The sequence below is a fragment of the Dipteris shenzhenensis genome, chromosome 27 (genome assembly GCF_047967505.1).
Source record: "Dipteris shenzhenensis isolate YYH24624 ecotype China chromosome 27, Dip_SZ_1.0, whole genome shotgun sequence".
Lineage (NCBI taxonomy): Eukaryota > Viridiplantae > Streptophyta > Polypodiopsida > Gleicheniales > Dipteridaceae > Dipteris > Dipteris shenzhenensis.
This window is the reverse complement of record NC_141622.1, coordinates 31,093,016-31,109,474: the sequence shown is the minus strand read 5'-3', so window position 1 is coordinate 31,109,474 and position 16,459 is coordinate 31,093,016. Positions and strand designations below refer to the sequence as shown.

Below are 16,459 nucleotides of genomic sequence, written 5' to 3'. Positions count from 1 at the left end.
GATGACGGACACTTCCTTTGCCGTGTGGACCATATTGAAGGGAATATACGAGGTGAATAACGATGCGAGGATTCTCAACCTCGAGATGGAGCTATATAGCATGAGCATGGAGGAAGGAGACATGGTTCATGACCACATCATGAAGATGAAGATTGACAGGGAACAAACTTTCAACAATTGATCAAGCAATAGATTTGGCGAGAATGGCTAGGCTTTTTCTTGGCATGCTTCCCAGGAGCTACAAAAGCTTTGTCGCGACAATGATAGCAGGACAGAGGGTGGTGCCAGTGACATTTGAGGAACTTGCTCCATTGCTTCTATAGGAGGAGACTCGGGAACTGAAGTACGAAGGATCTAGTCATGACAAGGCCTTTCATGCCAAGAATAGGGGCATAGGAGAGGGCAAGCCTAGCAATGCCAAGCCCAAGAAGAAGGATGTCAAATCTAATAAGGATGGAGGTGCTTCTGATGATGAGAATAAGGAGAAAAGAAGAAGTGCTTGTATTGGGATATGACATGACATTTTGTGGAGGACTGCAGAAGAAGGTAGATAAGAAGAAGAAGATCAGGATGTAGAGACAAAAAATACGTCAACACATGTGGTAATAGGAGAGCTTTTCTTGGTGACATCTCCATGTGTTACTGAGGTAAGGCTTGCAAACCCCGATGTATCAATTAGGATGGTTGACATTGAGATGTGGTCAGAAGAAGAGTCAGAAACCTTTGTGAAGGTGAAGGACAGCATTGAGTGCTTGGTTTGCTCCAGGTGCTTGGCGGTAGCACCAACATGAGGGAGCATTCTTCAAAGGGATCTATGGATTTAGAGTCAGATAGTAGTTGTGACATTGAAGGGGGCATTATGGAGTTACATAGTGTGGCTAAGTGTGCTTCCATTTGATCTGATATGTGCATTTCTTGTATAGTCATTTGAGTCTTGGTAACTTGTTTTGGGCAGATTCTGTGCTTTGCTTTTCTCAGGTGATGAGAGATTGGAAGGTGTATGCCTTCCTGGAAGCTAGAGGCGGAAGACTTGGTGCCTCTTCAAAGCTCTGAAGTAGGGTTCCAGAAGGTGAAGATGGTGGATCTATTGAAGCCTTGTTGGTGGAGACAGGGACACTATCAGGGGGATAGAGTGTGCTGGATTTGTGTACCAGGATGGTTCTTTAGTGGTGGACCTGGAGGAGCAGGAGCTTGTTGAAAGACCGGGGATCTAGACCGGGGATCGACAATGACTCCAAGCTTCGTCATGGGAGCTGATGGAGTATCTACATTAACGGGTTGGGATTGGCCCACAATGTGCCGGTGAAAAGGGGTGTTGGAGATTAAGTGGTCACCTCCCCATTTGTAAGCCCCCAATATGAGGAGAGCGTGGGGAGAGGTGGGCCAGGAATTGTTGGATGCCACATGGGCTGGTCTGACAAGATATTTAGGGCTGCCACATGGGCAGCAGATGGGCTGCCATGTGGGCAGCATATAAACACAGAAAAGACAAGATAGGGGGCTGCCACATGGGCAGCACATAGGCTGCCATTTGGACAGCACAATCATGATGTGTACTCTGCCTGCCTAATGGACCACGTCGGAGCAGCAGCAGTGCATGGATCTCTCTACCTGGAAGTGGCACAAACAAGTCTGCATGGACATTCTGGAGCAAATAGGGCAAGGCATGACAGCTCGGGGTGACCAGACAGGCCAGGACATGTGGCACATGTGTACGGATCTGTATGGAGCTGGAGTAGAGGGCTTGCAGGTGTCTATACGGAGCTGGAGTAGAGGATTCAGGGCTTGCAGGTGTTTGTACGGAGCTGGAATAGAGGATTCAGGGCAGGAGAACACGGGCGGAACACCTGGAGCTGATAGGCGGCAGTTCTTCTATGGAGCTGGAGTAGAGGATCCAGGGTGGCTTACAGGTGTCTATACGGAGCTGGAGTAGAGGATTGAGGGCTCGCAGGTGTTTGTTGGGAGCTGGAATAGAGGATTCAGGGCAGGAGAACACGGGTGGAACACCTGGAGCTGATAGGTGGCAGTTCTTCAAAGGTTTTGGGCAGGAAGACAGGCCAGGACACGGGGCGCATGTGTTCGGACCTGTATGGAGCTGGAGAAGAGGGCTGCCACATGGGCAGCAAACAGGCTGCCATGTGGACAGCACAAAGAAACAAGTACCTGGCAGATGGTGCATCTTCTGGAGGGCAGATCTGGCACAGTTATGCCAAGAGGCTGTCCATGATTACAGAGGGCCTGATTGTGCAGGGAATGGAGCCTGGAAACAGGCGATGACAGCAGTGATAACATCAGCAACTGTCTGGGTGTCCATGTCAGTATGTACGGAACTGTCACAGCAGGATCGCGGGCTGGAAGAGGCCTGACAGGAGGGGGAACAGCAGGGCTTTGTTTGTGCAGGATTTGGAGCAGCTTTGGGGGGAAAAAGACCAAAGAGGTCGGGTATGGGCAGGCCTGCCTAGGGCCAGTGGCAGCCTGCCACGTGGCCAGCAGGGATAGCCAACCCTCAACGTATTTGCCCCCTGTGCCCCCACCTGGGAGTATTTACAGTCCAAGAAGTTGGGTGGGGGGAACTGTTTGGTTCGGCCAAAATCCCCCTATCCAGTCGGCTATATTGAGACCCCCCTACAAAAGGGAGGCACTCGGGTGTCATTCCATATCCGCCAGAGCAGCAATCAGCCCAGCAGATTGGAGCAGTAGATCAGCAAGAGCAGGGCCTACTTCTGGAGGTCTATAGGAGGCTGAAGGATGGGCTGCACACCTAGGCCGACATTGAGGGCAGCAAGGTGCGGGGATTGGCACACGGTGACTAAGTCTAGAGAAGGTCAGTGAGGACCAGGTTGGCTCAGGGATCTTGAGGTGCCAAGGTGATAGTAGTACAACTTTTGGTAAGGTCAGATGAACATGGTTTGGTGGGGCTCTGAGTCTCTCTTTTGTATTGTGTCCTTTTGAGGACGGAACTATATCTTTTGTTGGTATATAACTCTTTTGGATCACTGTCTATTTACTGGCTTGCACACACACACATGGAGTTTTAGATTCCTTGTAAACACGTCCGTGTGTAGTTCCTGGGACGCTCTCAAGTCTTCTGCTGTGGGATGCCCTCTATATAGGTTTATTTCTAACACTGGGAAATGGCAGATCTGCTTGGGCCAGTGGAAGGCTGCCACGTGGCCAAGTAGGGCTGCATAGGGGCAGGATACACAGACCAACAGTTGGCTTTAACAGACTGCAAAGGCTGCTACTTTTTTCTTATCCATTGGGAGAACCAGTTTTGGAGCAGGTTGGAGCTGCAGATAGCTTGCCTCAAGGACCAGTTCAGGAGCAAGGGAGGTGGATGATTGCAGAAGACAAAGAGCTCACAAAGTCTTGATCACTTGGCTGTCTACCAAGGTAGCAAGGAGGATGGATCAGATCTTGGGATTACTAATGGTTGCGTTTCGGAGCAGCAAGGGGGTCAAGCATCTAGGTCAAGCACTGCCTTACTTGGGGCTTCCCGAGAGGGTCAGCTTGAAGGCATGTTTGTGGGGCACGATAACGAGGCCCACCTAAGCTCATAGGAAGCACACAGGCCAAGCGTTTTGGGAGTGCCATGGAGGTAGGAGAACAAATGTTGTTTATGTACAGGGGTTTCACATCTAGATAGCACTCTACTAGAGGGTGAGACATTGGACATTCATTTCGTATTGTGTCCATCTTCGACAGAAATATAAGTTTTGTTGGTTCAACATCTCTCCTGTGCATTGTCAATTTACTAGCTTCACACACATGGGGAGCACACGTCAAGGAAGTTAGTTTTGGATTCTAATATATATCATTGTGTGAGTCCTTGGGCTACATAACCTTTTCCCCCCTGGGATCTAGGGACTCTTCTGCTGCGTAGTTTTGCTCTAACAGATGTTTGATACCACGAGATGCTAAATACTCACCCCACCCTCCTATCAGTGCAGAGTGTGAGAATCTTTTTGTCTGCTTTCATTCTCAACCATAGCAAGGAATTGCTTGAAGCAATCAAAGACATCTGATTTGGATATCAATGGGTAAACCTAAGTATGCCGGGTAAAACCTCTACAGAAGTAACAAAGTGTGAATATCCCCCAATCGATGCTGTCCGCATTGGGTCCCAAACATCACTGTGAACCGAATGCAACTTACAAGCGGCACCAAGACTCCCATCTTTAGGGAAAGAAAACCTCGTCACATTCTCCCAATCACAAAGATGTTTGGACGATGAATGCATCCTAGGGAGGTCAACAACCATATTCTGTGAATGCAATTTGATGGGGCTGCCATAATTCAGACGCCCAAAACGCTCATTGCACAAATGAGTGTCTGCAACCACAAAATCCTATTATTCAAGTGCTGCAGTGTTTGTCTCTTTGCCATGGGCATCAAGTCTATATAGGCCCCCTAGTCAATGTTCTAGCGATAAGAATGGTATTGCCATTTTCTGAAATCATAGACACCACAACGGTAACCATCAAAGATAACTCTATAGCTGAAATGGATATGAGATTCTTTTTGATTCCTGGAACATACAAAACATCCTGAAACATGATCACCTGATTCTGTAGTATGTTCAACTTGGTCTATGTGCTTCAGGGCATAAGATGCATTATTGACACAAGTCATAGTGCCCCCTTTGGTGCATCATGCAAAGAAACCAACAACGTCTTGCTACTACCACCATTGCACTTAGGGTTTCTGTAAGGCTTTGTTGTTTTCGCATTGCCTTTATGGTAGGTAGAAAATGTTTGATCACCTGAAATAGAGGCATTCTGATTAGCACGGCTATGCTGTTCCTGCAACAGTAAAGTGACTAGCTGATCAAAGTTATAATGGTTGGGTTTGCCCATGGCCACCAACCTCAACACGGTTGCAAACCCTTGATATGAGTAAGTCAGTCCACTCAAGTGTCATGGACACAATCTGACTATCCAGCACTTCATCAATTGCTCTTGAAAGTCCTTGAACTTGTCAGATAGGCATCCATGATTTTCCCCTCATCCATCTTCAAGCCATCTTATTACTTCCTCAAATATGCAACCCTTGCTTCATTGTGTATCTGATACAAAAAGGCTAACTTATGACAAGCATTTCTGGCAGTCCTGCAAGACCTGGTGTGAGGGATTATTGTTCTCTTAAATGATAATGCAATCAAGTAATGAGCTTGAGGATCTTTGCAATCCCATCTGGAGTGTTCTTGAGTTGTAGGCACGGGGGCCAAGAATGACAAAAGATGAAGAGTCAACAATATTACCACCGCCTATAGTGACAGGTGCATGCAGTGGCGTGTGGCTGTGAAGGAGGTCTCACGTCGAAACTTGCCATGGCTGTTCGAGATAAGTGCACACTAAGTGTACTATTTCCTAGTCTACATTTGTCTAAGTCTAAGTCTAGTCTTTAGTGTGTGCCATGTGGCACTTCTACAATTATCCCATAAGCACTCTTGCTTTATGTCTTGGGTCACATCATTGTAATCAACTAGTCTAGCTTGTGTCTTGTCTACACTCTTCTCAAGGTATTTCTAGTCTTTCAGTCTTGTCATTTCATTTCTAGTTTCTAGTTCTAGTTCTTGCTTCCATATTCCAACATGGTATCATAGCATGTAGATCCCCTCTCCTCTCCTCTTACTCTGCTGCAGCCATAGCTTCGTTTTCTCCTTTCAGTTTACCTCTCCCTCCGGCATCTCTCTTCAGCTTCTCGTGGCACCTCTACCTCTGCACCACTCTCTTCTATGCTTCTGCTGGCCGCCTTTTCTCCGAGATCTGCCCTCTTTCTGTCCTGCCATTGCGCTCCAGATCTGCGCGAATCTGCTGCGTGTACGCCTGCTCCGCCTGCTCCAAATCTCTGCGCCAGATCTGCGCTTCAGATCTGTGCAGCTCAGCCACAGATCTGAGCACCAGATCTGCTGTCACGCCAGATCTGCACAGCACTCTGCTGTCAAGACAGAGAGTCAGTCGTCATAACAAAGCTCTTGAAACTCCATGGTAGCCTCCTAAGTACCAACAATAATGCCAACTAGTCTACGTTTACCTTCTGACCAACCGATGGTGGTGGCTGATACCTCATCACCTTGACTTAAGAGAATGGCCCAGGGCCTCTTAGATCCATCTTGTCCTTACCCTTGTGGACCCATATGAGGATATCACTTGAGGAGGGGTGTCTCAGGATCATTTGTCTGTCATGTTTTCTATCTTGTCTCTCAGTCTATCAGTCTGTCTGTTGGGGTAAAGGCACATTGCCAACCCTTCTTTAAAAGATAGGACACCTATGACTGTCCTAAGACAGTCATAATAAAACATAAGTGAGTTTGTGGTGTGGCTCATTTTTCATTCTTCACACCCGAACTAGAGTGTCACTCTCTTTTTCTCTCACTCCCTTGCTCTCTTCCACTTCTCTTCCCCCTCACAACTGGTATCAGAGCCTACCTGAGCTTCCCTTGCTTCCCTATTTTTCCTCACCCTAGTCTACCGTACGGACGTACGGACAGAGCCGTACGGCCGTACGTCGTCCGTACGGTTGTACGGACGGATCTGGCGCAGCAGATCAGGGCTGCACGGCGTGCGCGACGAGAAGGCGGCGTCAAGGAGTGAAGGCGGCCTGCGCGGCGCATTTCGTACGGCAGCTGGGCGTTTTTCTCAGCTCCTAGGGCGGCGCATTTCGCAGGTCAGCCCCTAGGGCGGCGCATTTCGCAGGTCAGCTACAAGGGCAGCGCATTTCGTATGGCAGCTCCTCAGGCAGCGCATTTCGTAGGGCTGCAGGCCTTTGTTGCGGGCGCGGGCGTCGTCAAGCTGCAGCAGTACCAGCAGCATAGCTGCTGTGTGCAGCCATTCATACATCAGTTGTACGGACTGTCCGTACAGCCGTACGGACTGCCGTACAACTTTGTACGGGAGTCTTGGCATTTTGTATGGCAGTCTTGTTCACTCGCAGGTACATTTTCTGCTGCAGACTCGTTTTTGGGGGGAAGCGTGCCTGCTACAGGCACCAATAGTACACAGGTACTCTGCAGGGACAGAAGTACAGCAGGTACTTTGCAGGTACTAAAAAGTACAGCAGACATTTTTTTGTTGGAAGAGAAATAGTGCTGAAGCACTCTGTTTTGTGCATGTGCGCGCAGTACATGAAGCATTTCTGATACATTCCTGAAGCATTTCAGTTGTATACTGTGCATTTGTTGAGGTACAGCAGGTACTCTCGTGTCACTCACGCTTGAGGTGACTTGTGCCACAGTGGTGGTGTTTGCGCAGTTACTTGTCTTTCAGGAAGGTCAGATGCTTGTTTTGCAGAAGCTTCTATGCATTTACTGAGTGCAATTCTCAGTTTTGGGTCACCATTTCAAAGGGCTTTTGCCTGGATGTGTTTGCAGTATATGCCTTGAGGCAGTGTGTAGCCGGGGAGCACACATTTGCTTTGTTTCCGCAGTGTATTTGGTGACATTTGTTGCAGGTCACATTCTTTGTACGCACTTTGAAAATCTCAGTTGAGCCACGCTTGGTCAGGGCGCATCGAGTTTACTCGGTCCCTAACTGCCCATCGTTGACAGTGCTCAAAAGATTTTCTTCTTGGTGTTTGTACTTTGTGATTTGTATTGTTACTAAGTACACAGGGGCAGTCTATGCATTGCACATTGTCAGGTACAAGTGTCAGAGAGATTTCATATTGCATGCTACCTCAGTGTTGAGGTGTTCTCCACTTGATTCAGGTGTCAGATCAAGGGGCTTTTGCTCAGACTTTGTTTGATAGCACTTCGGTTACCGACAGAGATCTTCAGATGCATTTTCTCCCCTTGGTATAAGGGTGATTGCTTGGGATTTATCCCATTTACTGTTGCAGGTTTTGTCACAGACTGAAGGGTCATTTACTGTTTTTTTTTGAGGTGTTTGTCAAGTGGTTTCTGCAATTTAACTCAGTGCAATACCTCATCTGAGGTGGGAGAAGTGAACAGTACAGTCAGTACAGCAGTGTTTACAGCAGTGTTGGTGGTTTTGTCAGATGATTGTGCACTGTTAAGCACTTGTTCAGACACTCTTGTGTTCAATGTACAGGCTGAAAAGACCTCTTATGGTCTATGGCAAAGACTAGAAGAATTGTATGCCCAAAAGAGCTCAGCCAGTAAGGTTTATTGGCTGAAGAAGCTGGTCGATCTTCGCATGAAGGAAGGTACAGCTATGACCTCACACTTGAGTGAGTTCAATGCTATCTTTACACAGCTGATTGCACAGGGGTTGAACCTTGATAAGGAGTTCAAGGCTACTTTCTTGCTGTGTACCCTCCCTGAGAGTTGGGACACTTTCAAGACCACCCTGTCAAACTCGAATGCCACTCTTATTTATGCTGATGTAGAGAGCTCTCTCCTTATGGAGGAGATGAGCAGGAAGAATAATGCGGGCAGCAAGTCTTCAAATGCTTTGCAGGTACAGGACAGAGGCAGGACTCAGCAGAAGGGGAGATCTGCTAGTAAGTCCAAATCCCGCAGTCAGTCCCGTGGCAAAAAGGACATTGAATGCTTTTATTGTGGCAAGAAGGGACATGTGAAGTCGAAGTGCTTCAAGTTCATACGGGATCAGAAAGCCAAGAAGGCTGAAACAAAGGATGCAGGAAATGCAAGCAAAGGCAAAGGCAAGGCCAAGGCAGATGACTTGGATGCAGTGAATGTTGCAGCAGAGGACAGTGACAGTGACATACATGATGTTTTATGCTCTTCTGCTGTAATAGCACATGCTTTGGTTATTGATGGCCATGACATGCACACCTGGCTCTTGGATTCAGGTGCCTCTTTTCATGTTACTCCTCATAGGGAGTGGTTTACTTCCTACACAGGTACTCATGGAGTTGTTCATCTTGGGAACAACTATGCATGTCAGATTGCAGGGATTGGCAGTATACAGATAGTATTTCCTGATGGACAGTCATTTATGCTTGATGGTGTTCGCCATGTGCCGCAAATCAAGAAAAATCTGATTAGCACTGGCTTATTAGATGACAGTGGTTACCACACCACATTTGGGGATTCCAAATGGGTGATTACTGATGGCCATACTATAGTGGCTGAGGGTTTTAAGAGTGATACCTTGTACCCTCTTTATGTTTCCAGTGTGGGTAATCATGTTGTTGCCATAACCGGCTGCCAAAGGTTTCATTGTGGCATAGCCGGTTGGGACACATGTCTGTTAAGGGAATGCAAGAACTGTCACGTTTGGGTTATCTGCCGCCTCTCTCTTTTTCAGATTTGCCTACTTGTGATCATTGTATTTTTGGCAAGCATTCTGTGACTCCTCATAAGAGGAGAACTCCCCAGAATAGAGCACCACTTGATCTAGTGCACACTGACTTGTGTGAGATGCCACAGTTATCACTAGGGGGTGCAAAATATTTTATTACTTTCATTGATGATGCCACACGTAAGGTGTGGGTCTATTTCTTGAAGCATAAGGGAGATGCCTTAGATGCTTTCAAGAAGTTTGTCGCTCAGGTTGAGAATCGGACAGGTCGTAGGCTGAAATGCCTCAGATCCGATAATGGGGGTGAGTATGTGTCACATGCTTTTGTGCAGTTTTGCCAAGCTAAGGGCATTAAACAGGAACTCACAGCCCCTCATAATGCATCTCAAAATGGTGCAAGTGAGCGGATGAATCGAACTATTCAGGAGAAGGTTCGATGTATGTTGTCTTATGCTGCATTACCCCATGGCTTTTGGGCAGAAGCCGTGCAAACAGCAGTTCACATTATTAACAGGTCGCCAAACAAGGCTTTGGAGTTGAAAGTGCCAGAGGAGGTGTGATCTGGCAAGCCACCCTCATATAAGCACTTACGTGTATTTGGCTGCGAGTGCTTTGCTCATGTACGCAAAGAACTACGCACCAAACTGGATCCAAAGTCTATCAGATGCATCTTTATGGGTTATGGTGACGAAGGTGAAATGGGGTACAGGTTATGGGATCCCGTTAAACGGAAGATTATACGCAGCAATGATGTCATCTTTAAAGAAGATAGTGTACACAAGGAACCCGTGCAACCTGTGGAATACAGGAGGGTTATTTATGATGATGTTGGACAGCAAAGAATGCCCATTTATATGCAGCAGCAGGCTGCTGCAGATCACCCTGTTCAACAGGGTATACAGGCTGAAAATCAGCCAGATAATTTTGCCAATGATGCACCACTGGATGTGCCAACAGATGGGGCTGTAGAACAGCCAGATATGGTGGTACAGCCACCCGTCATGCATGAAGAACAGGCTGGACAGCAGCCTAATCCGGAACATTTTGTTAGGAGGAGCACCCGTGCACAACGGCCTCCTGCCAGGTTTGTTCCAGGAGCCAATAATGTGGCTGATTTTATCATGCTGACAGATTGTGGTGAGCCTTCCAGCTTCAAGGAAGCTATGGGAAGAGCAGAGAAACAGAAGTGGGAGAAAGCCATGCAGTCAGAAATGGACTCCCTACTTCAGAATGATACATGGGACTTGGTGCAGCTACCTACAGGCAGAAAGGTTTTGCCATGCAAGTGGGTTTACAAAGTCAAAGTGGATTCAAATGCTTTACCTCGGTATAAGGCCAGATTGGTTGCCAAGGGATTTAAGCAGGAGAAGGGCATTGACTTTGATGAGATTTTTTCCCCGGTAGTCAAGATGACTACTTTGAGAGCAGTGTTAGCTCTTGTTGCTCATGACGACATGGATTTATGTCAGATGGATGTGAAGACAGCCTTTCTTCACGGAGATCTTCATGATGAGATCTATATGAGTCAGCCAGAGGGATATGCTGTTAAAGGGAAAGAACAGCTTGTGTGTAAGCTCAAGAGGAGCTTGTATGGACTCAAGCAGGCGCCAAGGGAATGGTACAAGAAGTTTGATGCCTTCATGCAGTCCCAAGGGTATCATCGGTGTGAGACCGATCATTGCTTGTACACCAAACGGGCAAAGGATGGCAGTTTGATGCTACTCATTCTATATGTGGATGACATGCTTATTGCCAGTAAATCTCAGCATGAGATTAGTGCTTTGAAGAAACAACTGCATAAGTCTTTTGACATGAAAGACTTGGGTGATGCAAATCATATTCTTGGCATGCGTATTACTCGTGACAGGTTCAAGGGACTTTTGTTTCTGTCACAGAAAGAGTATATTGACAAAGTACTGCAGAGGTTTAAAATGGAGGGGGGGAAGTCCATTAGTACCCCGTTGCCTCCACATTTAAAACTCAGCAGTAAGGACAGCCCCAGATCAGATGATGATAAGGCTGAAATGGCCAAGGTTCCGTATGCATCTGCAATTGGATCTTTGATGTATGCCATGGTTGCCACTCGTCCGGATATTGCTTTTGCGGTGGGAGTCATCAGCAGGTATATGGCAAATCCAGGCAAGCGGCATTGGGAAGCAGTGAAAGGTGTCTTGAGGTATCTCAAGGGTACCAAAGACTTGTGCATATGCTATGGTAAGCAGGATGCATTGGTGCATGGTTTTACAGATTCAGACTATGCAGGGAATGCGGATAACCGGAAGTCTACTACCGGTTATATTTTCACATTTGCAGGAGGTGCTATATCATGGGTGTCTCGGTTGCAGAAATGCGTTGCACTGTCAACCACAGAAGCTGAATATGTTGCTGCCACTGAGGCTTGCAAGGAAGCAATATGGCTTACTCGGCTGGTGGGAGATTTGGGCATTACAGGAGATATGCCAGTTTTGCATTGTGATAGTCAGAGTGCTATCATGTTGGCAAAGAATCCGGTCTTTCATCAGAAGACCAAGCACATAGAAGTAAAATATCATTTCATCAGGGAGGTACTGGAAGACAAGCGACTTGAGCTTGTGAAAGTACATACTGATGATAATCCTGCAGATTTGCTCACTAAGAGCTTGCCTACAGAGCGGTTTGCACATTGCCGCCACATCATGGGATTAGGATGAGACCATTCTTATTTTATGGTCTTGTATACAGTAACTGTATATTGCTGTAATTTTTTATTCTTTTCTCCCCTTTAGGCACATTGGCCTTTAGGTGGGAGGTTGTTGGGGTAAAGGCACATTGCCAACCCTTCTTTAAAAGATAGGACACCTATGACTGTCCTAAGACAGTCATAGGGTAAACCTAATCCTAATAAAACATAAGTGAGTTTGTGGTGTGGCTCATTTTTCATTCTTCACACCCGCACTAGAGTGTCACTCTCTTTTTCTCTCACTCCCTTGCTCTCTTCCACTTCTCTTCCCCCTCACACTGTCTTCTAGTCTTGTCTTTCTGTCTTACTCCTAGTGTCCACTTAAGGAGGGTGTTGGAGATAAGTGCACACTAAGTGTACTATTTCCTAGTCTACATTTGTCTAAGTCTATGTCTAGTACCATAGTGTGTGCCATGTGGCACTTCTACAATTATCCCATAAGCACTCTTGCTTTATGTCTTGTACTTTGACCCATATATTCAATGGGTCACATCATTGTAATCAACTAGTCTAGCTTGTGTCTTGTCTACACTCTTCTCAAGGTATTTCTAGTCTTTCAGTCTTGTCATTTCATTTCTAGTTTCTAGTTCTAGTTCTTGCTTCCATATTCCAACAATGGCCACCAACACATGACACATCATGTGCGACCGCATGGGGGTTGGTGGTGCCGTCGAGCTTGTCTCAGGAGCAAGCATGCCAAAGAGGTTCATTGTTTGCCATTGCAGCTAAGGCTCAAATGAAAGAACCGAAAGAAATCCACTAAATCAAATGACTGCACTAAGGCAAGTGCAAATGTATGATTCTGACCTCACAAGGTCGATAGCATAGTGCCAAAATGTGCTGCCTGCACAATACTGCAACTGAGTGTATAGACGATTAAAAAAGGCAGCAGAGTTGACTGTAGTTAACCCTTAACAGCTGCAGATTTTTGATCAGCAAAATTGTGCACTAAGTAAGTCAAATCTGTCCACAGTTGGCTACAACAAAACAGTCCATGCAGGAGAAGCTCAAAAACCAGATGCAGCAGCACCAAAAACAGCTCCCAGAGGTGACAGCCAGGCTCCAAGCCCAAGAAAACAGTGCTGAACTGCTCCGACCTGATTGAAACAGCAAGACGGAGCTGAAATCGACCTCAAAACTGAGGCAGAAGCTTAAATACTGATGCAACCAGTAGACGGCCAACAGCTCCAAAATGAGCAGAACAGCTTCAAAATGAAGACTGTTTATTCTTCAGAATCATATGGCAAGTATTATGTAAAGCTGGTCACTTATGGCTACATAGTGTGATTGCTCATAGCTGAAAGAAAAGTTGATCAAAGTATTGGAAAGACTTGTCTGAAGTTTCTCTACGTGTGGAATCTAGTGTGAGTTTACAGTATCTATGCTTGCTCCTGGCAAATCTTGAGAGTTTTGGGTAAGCCTTGTATTGGAGGCAGCATAGTAAAAGGCATATCTAGATAATTGGTGCTTAACAAATTCACCTAGATGGTTAATCTTGGTGGTATGGGTCAAGGTATATGATCTGCAAAGGCTATATGCTATTGTAGCAATATCAGTTATGAGAGTATACGTGGCATCTCGTGATTGGATTAACTTTCTAGCACGTCAAAATTTTGCATACATGTGTACCATAGACTCAAGATGACATGCTCCAAATTTCAAATGAAAATGATAAGAATTTCCCACAAATTTCCCATGGTTTATTGGCTCTGATACCAAATGAAGCAAAGGACATCCTCACTCTAGCTTAGTATAGCAGGATGCTAGGCTAGGCTAGGCAATCCAGAGAACAGAGACCAAAAAGAGTTAACATCTTTTGACTTGGTCAAGAATGAGTCATGGGCTGACAGTGGCATGTGACGGCCTGCACATGGATAGAATGGAAAACTCCTTGTTGAGTTTAAATTGAGTAAGGGCCTCAGCTGTACGAAATCCAGATTCATTTATAAGTGGGTTTATGTACAACATCAAGCCTTTTATAAGTGTGTATGAAATCTAGATTCATTATAAGTGTGTGTACAACAGCAAGGCCTTTTATAGTTTAAGGTTGGCTGTATATGGGAGTATGCCACTTCAATGGGTGACACATGGCAGCTTGCTGTTAAAAACACAATTATATATGGGATTCATGCCAATGTGCCACATGGCATACCTAATAAAGCTTAAACTGAAAGACCTGAATAACTCCACCAGAACATGCGAGATTTTAAGAAGTGAGTAGTCACCCTCGACGTACTTATCAAGCCCTACCCAACATAGCTATCATATATGTATATGTATACTCACATATATATATGTAGGTATACATATATGTTTACCTCTGTGTGTGTGTGCGTGCGCGCAAATCATTTCCTCCTCCCTTCCTATCCATAAGTCCTTGAGATGAATATTGGTGATAGCTTTATTTATTCATCTGCAGTCCACATATACTATTTGTATTTGCAAAATGTCTTAATGCACAGTCCCCCACAAGTTCTTTCAATTGGCAAGTTTCTTCTTGCAATGCGTACATGAGTTTTTTTTTGGTGTGGTTGGGCTACTTACCATTTCGATTGTACTTGCAGCCGAGCAAGAACTTTTTCCTGTTATTGGTGCAACAGAGTTTTTTACAGACATGCATCGCATATTGAAGATCACCTCACTGGGGAATGTGCGTACCCTGTGCCATCACCGGCTCCGTTTGCTAGAGCAGGTATGGTATATCTCCATGTATGCACACTTTGTTGTAGGAAGGGTCAAGGATAAGGTCCACCTTGTTTGACGGCTTGAAATATGGTCCCATTTTGGACAAATACCACTTTGTTGGATCCATTGCTTTGTCATCAATGTTTATGCATTAGAAAACCTTTGTTCGAGGCTATGACTGGAGGGGTATGGTCAATTTTCATTAACAATCTGGGTTATCCTGGTTTAGAATGTATCCAATTGTGAAATCGCTAACATGCATGCATTTCAACCTTGTGTAACAGAAGTTCAGTCTGCACCTCATGCTCAATGCTGATCGTGAATTTTTAGCTCAGAAAAGTGCTCCCCACCGGGATTTTTACAATGTTCGGAAAGTTGATACCCATGTGCATCATTCATCCTGTATGAACCAGAAGCATCTTCTACGATTTATCAAGTCTAAGCTCAAAAAAGAGCCAGATGAGGTGAGACAAGATGCTGGTTATAAGGAAAGCGTACAATGGTAATAGTGCATTAGGTATATTTTGATGCCCGCCCTCTGAAAATATGTCCTCCCAAAGTATCATATTGTTTGATTGCATTTGTTGGGTGCACCGGTTTTTGTTTTGCTAGAAGCCGCCCTCCGTAATGGTTTGTAAAAAGTGTACATTAATAAGCAGGGTTAGATTTTGATTCCCTGTGAAGTTCTTAGCCTTTACCTACAAGCATTAACCCCAAGTTCCTGATATTGCTTGGAATTTATCATTGTGGTGCAGGTTGTGATTTTCCGAGATGGCAAATATCTCACCCTTAAGGAAGTCTTTGTGAGTTTAGACTTGACGGGGTAAGATGAGATTTCTGACGATTCTAAGTCCGGGTTAATTCATTCAATCTCCTGCAACCTCGTGCAGCATATATTTTTTGTATGCATCTCCTTTATAGATCTTGAGTAACACCCTTTTGTGGCTCTATCAGATATGACTTGAATGTGGATTTACTGGATGTCCATGCTGATAAGAATACTTTCCATCGATTCGACAAATTCAACCTTAAATACAATCCTTGTGGACAAAGCAGACTCAGAGAGATTTTTTTGAAGCAAGATAATCTTATTCAAGGTATTCACAATGAGTTGTAAGCTTAGAGTTTGCTTTTGTATGAGAGGCCATTGAAAGTGGTAGCAGGCATCAGCTATTGAATAAGCTTTTGTGAGCTGAGACCTGAATTCCCAGTTTAGCTCAGAGTTTACATTATGAAGGTGTCCTCTTGAAAGTATTATCATCTAGAAAATCATCAAGAGTTTACGTAGATGACTTTTGGTGCTGATGGAGTCATTTGTTGAGGTTTGCACTATCATAAGCTATGCTAACCTCTCTCTCTCTCTCTCTCCCTCTCTCTCTCTCTCTCTCTCTCTTTCTCTCTCTCTCCCCATGCGTCTGCCTGCTGAGTGGGGTTCCTCAGGGCTGAGCAGAAAGGTTCGGGCTGACTGAGTGGGGAGGCTTGGTGTTGGCAGACAGGCAGAAGAAGGGGAAGGGGGGGGCACTAAGGCTCCGCCCTCAGGCCCCAGGCACCCCGCTCAAGCCTCTCTGCTCAACCCCAGCCACCCTGCTTAGTCACCCCAAGCCTCTCCACTCAGCCCTCAGGCACCAGTAACCCCAAGCTTCTCTGCTCAAGCCCCAAGCACCCTGCTCAGCCTCACCAAGCCTCTCCGCTCGGCCCCCAACCACCCCACTCAGCCTCACTAAGCTTCTCCGCTCAGCCCCTAGGGACTAGGCACCCCACTCAGCCACTCCCAGCCCTTCCAGTCTGCGACCCCCAGCCTCTCAGCCAGCCACCAGAAGCCTTAGTC

At 45.9% G+C, this 16,459-nt stretch overlaps 1 protein-coding gene across 6 annotated transcripts in view; it reads left to right on the top strand.

Moving 5' to 3' along the window:
* Positions 1-16,459, top strand: part of FAC1 (AMP deaminase, putative / myoadenylate deaminase) — a 55,581-nt gene that overhangs the window by 19,373 nt on the left and 19,749 nt on the right. For all 6 annotated transcript variants that reach the window (XM_087398054.1, XM_087398052.1, XM_087398056.1 and 3 more), the window contains exons 7-10: positions 14,511-14,638; positions 14,916-15,095; positions 15,387-15,454; positions 15,586-15,728. In XM_087398054.1, coding sequence (XP_087254180.1) covers positions 14,511-14,638; positions 14,916-15,095; positions 15,387-15,454; positions 15,586-15,728 — 519 coding nt within the window. The remainder of the gene's footprint in view (positions 1-14,510; positions 14,639-14,915; positions 15,096-15,386; positions 15,455-15,585; positions 15,729-16,459) is intronic.